This window comes from Apis cerana, linkage group LG4, assembly GCF_029169275.1.
Source record: "Apis cerana isolate GH-2021 linkage group LG4, AcerK_1.0, whole genome shotgun sequence".
NCBI classification, from domain to species: Eukaryota; Metazoa; Arthropoda; class Insecta; order Hymenoptera; family Apidae; genus Apis; species Apis cerana.
Genome location: NC_083855.1, coordinates 1,997,783 through 2,007,700, shown reverse-complemented (window position 1 = coordinate 2,007,700; position 9,918 = coordinate 1,997,783). Strand labels below are relative to the sequence as shown.

The 9,918-nt window shown below is 19.3% G+C and overlaps 1 protein-coding gene across 1 annotated transcript; it reads right to left on the bottom strand.

Annotated features, from left to right (window-relative positions):
- Positions 1-2,433: 2,433 nt before the first annotated feature.
- On the bottom strand, positions 2,434-9,086 carry LOC108000067 (acyl-CoA Delta-9 desaturase-like). Its single transcript, XM_017060217.3, has 7 exons — positions 8,976-9,086; positions 6,789-7,022; positions 5,288-5,418; positions 4,944-5,149; positions 4,043-4,225; positions 3,154-3,390; positions 2,434-2,697 (listed from the first exon to the last, which is right to left on the bottom strand). The coding sequence occupies exons 2-7, from the start codon at positions 7,012-7,014 to the stop codon at positions 2,583-2,585; spliced, it is 1,098 nt and encodes a 365-aa protein (XP_016915706.1). The 5' UTR covers positions 7,015-7,022; positions 8,976-9,086; the 3' UTR covers positions 2,434-2,582.
- Between the last annotated feature and the right edge of the window lie 832 nt (positions 9,087-9,918).

Genomic DNA, 9,918 nt, shown 5'->3' with positions numbered 1-9,918 from the left:
ATTCCAGCTAAATTATTGATATTATTTATAGCATTTATGACATGCTGATATATCATTTATGCCTGAAAAATGATAATATTTGATCTTTTAATGATTATATTGATTATTCAACAAAAAACATTGAAATTAAATTATTTTATTAAATTATTTATTAAATTATTAAAATTTGACAAAAATTAATTTTTTAGCATTAAATTCATCATTAATATGATATTGTAAAACAAATAAATTTGTAATAGTTATAAGGAAAATTATTAATATTACGATAAAATTTAACAAGATAGAACAAAAAGAATTTATACCAAAAATATTTATATGATTCCATTATTATATTATATTTATTCAAAATAAGCATTAATTGAAATTTTGCAATTTTATAATCTTATCGTGATTTCACAATTCTATTAAATATCATGAACATCTTCTTCTTGAAGAAATCATTTTGGCCAAAATACCATTATACAATCCCATGGGACTGGAAATGTGGTGAATTCGGTACTTATAATAATGATTGCGCTACATTCTTTATCAAAATGTGGCAAATGAATTCAATTTAGTTAATTCGTTATTAACAAATGACACCGAAGATACTAAAAATATGCTACATAAAATGAGTACAAAGAAAATTATTCTTAAAGATAATCTTGAAATATTGAATAAGAAATCTATATTCGATGCGAAAAAAACAAAATTGATTTTTAAGCATTGAATCAAAAATGCGAAGTTAATTAAACCAATTAAAATATTGAAATTTAATAAAATCAATTTCACTATTCGCAATATTTTCAAGTATTTATCTCATGATTTATTAAATACATTATCTCATTACATGATCTTGAATTAAGATTTGATTTCTAAACGATCTTAGAAAATATTAAAATTTGAATTTTCAATACATAATAATTATTCATATAATTTGAAACGTTTCCAATTTAATTGAATTATTTAAGCAATAAATATGATTTCTTTTGAATCTGAAATCGTAATTTTAAAAATTCTTAAAAATCTTGAAAACTCATGAATGCTGTTGATTATCTAAGAAATTTTGAAAATTTTGATCTTAGAAATATTGAATCAAAATGTATCAAAATTTTAAAAAATTTTTAATTTTAGTTTTAATTAGATTTTTTACAAAATAAAATTCGTGCCCTCAAAAAAATCTTTTCTTACTTCAATTAGAAGATTTTCCAGTACGACATGATAATAACCAATAGTGTTGCAATTAGTTCCTAACTCGAAGTTAGAGGAAAATTCTTCAAATTGAACTGATGATCAGATATATAGATATAGATATCAAGATGCTGATAATCATTGATCAGTGTCTTAAAAAAATAATATAATAATTTGTACTTATTTTAAATTTCTTTGAATTAAAATGAAGTTAGTTGCCATTGAGTCAACCGTGTTGAAATATGTCATTCTTGGGATTGAACTCCGCACCAGCCAAGTTGAAACATCTTAAAAATATACAATTATAAGTGTTGATTAAATTCTTTTCAAAAACATCAATCTTTTTAGATAACATCATTCTTTGTTTAGGCTTAATGAAGTTTGATGACCGATAATAATAGAAAAAAGTTTCCATACTAGGAATTTCTTTTTTCAATAAGCTGTCATAAATCTCGCAAACTCAAAATAAATGCTCAAAAACATAAGTCATTTTAATCTATATTTTATTTATGGCTTTTATAATAAAGTCAGGTTGTAACTATTAACATCACAATCATTTTCTATACTGAAACGATATTGTTTCATGTCAAAATAATAACGTAAATCTTGAATTCCTAAAATATTATTTCGATAAAACAGAGATATTACAATAGTTAAATACGCAAAATTTTTGGATTTTTGCTTTTGATTCATTCAAAAATCTATATTCGCGCAAACATTGTTTTTGTTTAAAAGAAAATTATTTGAAAAACATTATTTAAATCGGATATGATAGATTGTCGAAATATTTGAAAAATTTGTACTTTGTTTAGAAAATAATCTTTTCTATATTTTATTTATTTTTTATTTTTTACTATTTTTAAAATTACAAATACTAATAACTTTTTAAATGCATTTTTATGCATCTATTAAGAATGTTATTGTTTTATGTATTTAATTTTTTAATTTTAATTTTCTTAAAGAAACAAAGTTATTCTTTTAAAAATACAATATATGATTTTCAATCTTCTTTAAAATAAATCGTTACCAAAAACATGTGTACTGTATCAAGAAATTTATATCATGATTAAAACATATTGATTAATATTGAGCATTGCATTACTATTAAAAATAAATATGTTATGTAAATATGTTATTTTTTATTTCAAATTTTTATTTATGTTTTTTTAAAAAACAATATTTATTTCATTAAATCATAATCAAAGATGTGACTGAAAAAATATGAAAAATAGTAGGGATAATAAAACTCAAAAATGAAGAAAATGAGAGATATCGTATTGCATTTATTGGACAATTTGAATAATTTTACTCGATTTTTCATATAAATAAAGATTACATTATACACATAATTACAATGATTATAATATATATATTCATAATAAATATTAATTGCTTTAAACATAAACAATCCATTAATCTTTTTTATTAAAAATTATTATTTCTTCAATTTCATGAGGTTTCATATCTTTATCGCCCCAGCCCCACCTTGTATCTTCATGATGATGAATGATTTTGTTTTTATTGCAACTACAAATTAAAATTTCAAATTTTAAAATTTTACAAATGACGATAAAATTATTTTACAAATTTTGATAAAGAAAAAAATTTATTTAATTAGGAATTTATTTATTCTGATAGATGAATTTTTTTAACTTTTAATTTTAAATATCTAAAATATTTATTATTTATATTTCTTCGAATATTTGTTCCGGTGATTATATATAGTTCTATATATAGTTTTTAAGAGAGGTTTATATTAGAGTTTTTATTAGAAATTTATTATTAATTATTTTGAATAAAGGAAGAGCTTTTTCGAATGCTGAAAACTTTTATGATTTATTATGGATAATATGAATTAATCATATTGGAAAAATTAAGAAACTATTTATTATTTTAATAACTAACAATTAAACAATTAGTAACTAAGTTTTTAATTATTGATTATTATAATTTAAAATATATTAATATTGATAATATCGATACCTAGATCCACTTCCAGTTCTGGCTATTCGTTTTGCAATCATTTTTTCTGGAACAGTTTTTAAATCATATGCTTGTCCCAATAAAGCACAAAAATCGATGAACGCGGTGGTAAGATTGGTTTTATAGCCACCAAGTTCAGCGGCTTTATAATCCCAGGGAAATACATGATGATAATTGTGCCATCCCTCACCGCATACAAGCATAGACACAATTAGATTTTCGGTTGGACCAATATTCCTAATTATAATCATATAATATTCTTAATTATATGAATTTCCTGAAATTTTCCTTTTTAATTATTTTGATTTTTTTATATATGTATATCAAAAGAATAAACATTTGCTTTTCATAATAAATTTATTATGAAATATATTTTATCTATATTTAAATCTTGAATCTACTTTTTCAATACAAAATCAATATCAAAATTTAAAACAAAATTGAAAACAATAAATTATTTATATATTATTTATATTATTTATATTATTTTATATGATTAAAACTTCTAAAATATAATTTAATGTATCGTTTCAATTTTTAATATATGAAAATAAAGACCATTAAAAAATAATTCCAATTTTATAAAATGTAATATTATAAGATGTAATTTACTTATAAATTTAAAGAAGACATGAACAACAAAGATATCGTTATTATCAATTTTATATCATTCAAAATGTAATATTTAATTGCAATAAGTTAGAAGCAATAAAAAGGTTTTTATTCAAATTTAAAATTGTAATGTTCTAATGAAGCAGTTTCTAAAGAAAATTAAGAATTATGAACTACATTTATAATTGTCAAATTAAAAATAAATTGTAATATTGTAAGATTTGTAAGACAATCATTGTAAAAATTATAAAAATAACCATGTAAACTAATTTCTTACACATCATATGGTCTCATGCCCCACATATGAGCAGCAGAGTTTACCAACCATGTCATGTTCAAGCAAAAAACATATCTTGCTAGATTATTGTACCAGGAATTTATGAATTGTTCATTCCAGAAATAACAGGGTACTCCCACCGGAATCACGAAACATAAGAGTGGCATTAGCACATAAAACAATCTGAAAAAACACTCAGAGAAAGATTTAAGATAGAGCATTATAAACAATCTCTATTTGGTTTATTTACTAAAATAATATTCAATTTTTAATAAATTTTAATAAGTTTGTTTCAATTAAATCTTTAATCATACATTATTACAAATTTTCAAAATTTTTTCTTAATTTAATGCAATTTTTTTATAATAATATCAATATTAATTATTACCAAAATAAAATTTATATCAAGTAAATATATATTTTTATTTTATTTTAAATAATGTACATTAAATAATATATTTTGAAATTAAATTATTTTAAATAATACTATTTGTAATTTCATCAAAGAAAAATATAAATATATTTCTACGATACGTGCAATTTCTTTCATATTATTATTGTATTAATATTATATTAATATTGTATTTTTATTAAACTTTTAAAGAAATTAATTTTATTAAGTAATTTTCATTAGGATTGATTTTCTTTATTCATTTTCAAACAAACATTGAAATATAATTTAATATAATATAATTTATAATTAATATAATTTCCTTGTTCAAATTTTATTCTGAAATATTAACTAATTTTATAAGTAAATTTAATTTAAACTGGCAAAGTTTTCATTAAATCATATTCAATGGAATGTTCAGTTAAATAAAAAATGAAATTTATTTAATAAAATTAAACTAAAATTAAATAAAAATTAAACTATTGGGCTAAAAACAAAGTTATATTTTACCTTCTTTGAAAAACGACAATAGGATCCTTTTCCAAATCGCTCATGTCAACAGTAGCACCTTTTTTAATAACATCAGGATGCTTTCGGATTAGCAACCAACCTATATGGGAAAAAAAAAATCCTCGACGCGCGTTATGCGGATCTGCGTCAGTATCTGTGAATTTGTGATGTACTCTGTGATCCCTTACCCATTCATAAATATGATTCTATGAATCAAAATCGAAGTTTATTATTAATAGTTTTATAAATATTACAATTTTTTGGAGAAATTAATGAAAAATAAATATTATCGGAGAAATTATATAATAATAAATTCTAAGAAAAAAAACGAATTTAAAATTTACCTGATAAGCAAGTGTTTGAAAAAGCATCAATAGGAATCGAAGGGGCCATTTTGCTTTGTAAGCTCTATGAGACCATAATCTGTGAACTCCAGCTGTGATACCCATCGAACTAGCAAATGTCATAATAAAAACTGAAAATATCAATTGATTTATGATATTTTATTTAATTCATATTTTATTACGCAATTCTTTATTTTGATTAATTATTAATATAAAAAAATGAAAATAATACATATATATCATGTATTTTTTCTCTATTAAAATTTTTAAATAAAAGTAATATTGGGTTAATTACATTCTAAATATTATCTAGTATTCTATTAAGAGAATTTTTTTCAAAAAATTTCGTAATCATTTTAGAAATTAAAGCATTTAATATTTATTGATTAAAATCTTCTAACAAAACAACTTACAAAATAATTTTATTTAATAATTTCATTTTTATAAAAGAATACTAAAATATTTGTGTATTTAAATTTACAGCGTAAATTGTATTTCGCTTGTAAATGTTGTTTTATTTATTTTTTATAATAAAAAAATAAGATGTTGATATTGAATTTTTTATTCCTATTTTTTGTTCGTCACATTTACGTATTTCAAAAACGTGAAACGAATGTGAAATGCGACATTAAGTAATGGATATTTTTTTTAAAATCAGTATTTGATTTTAATATACAAAATGACGGTATTCTTTTTTGAGTTATGTTTTAATTCTTTATTTTAATTCTTTATTTTATTCCTTTATCATTCTATAATTTTTTATTTATATAATTATTATGATATCAATAATGATTATTATTCATATCAAGCAGATAAAATAGCCGAAGAAAGAAAAAAAAAGATTTTATTTTGTCGAAAAAAACGATCATGCTTGAAATCAATTAACACATGATTAATGCAATTACAATAATATAATAATGCAATAATACAAGATTAATTTCAATAAATTAGCAAAATAACTGTTTATGCAACTATTATAATCTCTTTGTACTACATGTAATTGGAATCATAATTAAAATATGTACGAAATGAATATAAAATACATTTGTTATTAATTAAAATTTTTTTTAAATTCTTTTTTGATTTCTAATAAATATAATTATTTTTTTTAAATATTTATCAATTATTATTTTATTTGCAAAATAATTTTTTTAGACTTAAAATTATCATAACTATTTAATAAATAAATTATTATTTATATTTTTCAATATTAATTGTATTTTAATATTTTTCAAAATTTTTATATAATTCTATAGATATTAATTATTTCACAATAGATATTACGATTACTTCATGAAATAAATTTTGCACATTAGAAATCGTTATTATAACTTAATCTTTGTTATTGATTTATTAATTTGGAAAAAAATAGAATAGAAAAAAATTTCCTTTAAATTTTTAAGATTAAATTTATTAATTAATTATATTGTTGAATGCTTTTAATTTTATAAAATTCTTATTCAATAATTAATATAGAATAAATTAAAATATTTGTACTTACACCACAAAATTGTATATTTTTTAGTTCCATTACACCAAAGATAGAATCCATATAGAGCTCCAATATGAAAATAGATAAATAGAATCACATTTTTCCAAACGATTTTCCATTCATATTTTTTGGAATTCGATAAATTTTGGTCTATTTTCTCGTTATTTTTTTTTTCTTGATGAACATTTTTTTGAGATATCTTCGTATATAATGATGTCGATAAGTTTGGTGCCATTTTGAAGTCTAAAACAGAAATATTCTTATAAAGTTTAATATTTTTATCTCTAATTAATAGTTTTAAAACTAATTTTAAATCAAAGAAGAAATATTAATAAAAAATGTGTAGATTTTCAAAGAATTGAAAATTGACATGAAAATATAATATATTATAATATAATTAAATGAAAATATATTATATATTGAATTTCATTTATAATTTATTAAATAGAATTGAATGAGTATGATGAACATATTAAATCTAGATAATTTTTATTTTTGATTTGTTTTTAATAGCCGTCAAATAATGATTGACTTCTTCTTTGTGATAAGATTTTGGTAAAAAGTCATAAAAATGTTGCTATAGATTATACGCAGATATATATGGATCATATATACATCAAATTTCGATTTAGAAAGGTAATGGAAAAAATTGACAATTGTTTATTAAAATAAAAATAGGAAGAAATGATCGTTAGTTTTTCGATCATTCTTGAATTAACACGTACAATAAATGCAAGATTTCAAAAAAAAAACTAATATGATAATAAATAAGAAATGGTATAATTACTGAAAAAATGAATAATAATTACGAAAAAACAATTACTACTTATTATAAGAAGTTAGAAATTTACTGAAAAATTGGAAAATTTTTACTAAACTTAAATTAGAAAATTAAATTTTTATTTTATGATTTTATCATTCTATTGTTGTAATAGTATAAATAATTATAATGTAGTATGAGATATAAAATGAGTAGAATGATAAAGAATATTTGTAAAATTTATACATTATGTTATTATAAGAATATTAAATAGCTATTTTTCAATTCTTAATAAATAAAAATATTTTCGAAATTTCAATGTCTCAAAAATCTAATTTATATTAAATAAGAGTTAAAATTTAATAAAAAAGAATTAAAGTTAAAATTTTAGATTCTTTATATAATATTATATAAAATTATTATAATTATTATATAAAATTTTGATATTCCTAAAATTCTCAATTTTCAAAATTTTTATATTTCAAAATTTCAATATTTCCAAGCTTTTTATATTTAAAAATTTTAATATTCTCAAAATTTTCAAAAATTTATACATTATTTACATTTATACATTACATTTATACATTTATACATTAATTTCTTCATAATCATATTCATAATCATACAATTGACAATTATTATTTTTTTAAGATTATAAAATTATAAATCTCATTAATAAGCTATTTATATTTTTTCAATATCATAATATCAATTAAAATATATTAGAATACTTAAATCCTCATAAAAAAATGTTTTATAAAAATATTTAAATCTACAACCAAACATCGAAATAAAATGTCTCATTAATTAAAAAGAAACAAATATATCTAAAGTCTGGAAATTCTATATTTTCTTTATCTTTAAGTAAAATTCAAGTTCCAAACTTGTTAAAATAAAATACAATTATTGAAGTTAATCAAAAATTGATCACCTACATATCAAAATTAGACATATATTATATTATATATAATATATATTAATAATAATATTTATATTTATACATATATACATATATAAATATAAATTATTATTATGTAATGATAATAAACTATCATTTAACTGTCTTTGCAAAAATCTTTCTTATCTTTCAATAATATATTTACTTTGAATATATCAAATCAAAAATCAAAAATTTTCTATCTATTTTCAACAAATAAATTAATTTTTTTCAAAGTCATTTATTCATTAATTATTTTAATTATCAGTATTGGATAATAATTATTATCCAACTTTCTTTTGCAAAAATATATTTTTCATTTTTATTTTTAATCAATAATCTATAAATTATTTCAAATATCTAACAAAAAATTCTTTATTTTTTTTTAACAAAAAATTTTTCTTTAATAAACTTCCTTCAAAGTCATTTATTTATTGTTTATCGAAGTAATTATTTAAATATTATCATTTTTCAATAACAAATATCAATAACAACTTACTTTTCGCTGCGTTGGTATCCGATCTGATTGTAAGTTCAAATATGGAAATACTACAGCGAGTCTCATTTATCAACTCACAACTACAACGAAATCCCCCACACGGTACCTGGTCTGGGAAAAAAAAAATGTGAAAAATATTCTGGAATATTAAAACATCGGAGATTATGATATAATAAATAAATTTAATATATAAACTCATTTAATTAAGATCATAATTTTGAAATATAGCGAGTATGTTATGATGGATATGTTTATTGCGTTTTATTATTATATAATTATATATTATACATATAATTATCTGCCATCAATCAAGAAAAATTTATAGAATGTATGGAATATATTAAAACAAATATGTATTATTTATTTCAGATATGTTGTGCGAAATATTACAAAATTTAAAAAATATCAAATTCTCGAATTTCAAAATTTTTTGCTATTTTTGTATATCATACATAAAAAGAAAAATGAAACAAACAGAAGAAAAATAGGACAAATAAATACAATTGCACTGTAAATATAATTTTTTTCATATAATCTCGAAACAATATTAGAAAACAAAAGTAATATTTTTATTATAGATATATATTTTGATTTAATAAAATCTGATGCAAGGCACTGATGAAAAGAATATTTCTATTATATAATTATTTTTAACATTATGTAACAATTTCTTTAACTATATGTTGAATATCTCACTAAAAATCTTTTTAGGTGGAAAAATAAATCAACATATATGTAAATTAACACAAAATTATTTTAAAATACAATTACTATAATGAAAGTAATTTACATAGAATAGAAAAATTTACATTAAAAAAAAAATAGAATCTATTCTATTAAAATTAAATAGAATTCAAGATTTTCATATGTTTGAACATAATTTATTATTTATATCTAGTTTTCACATAAAAAATAATTTTTTTTCATATATATATAGCATCTT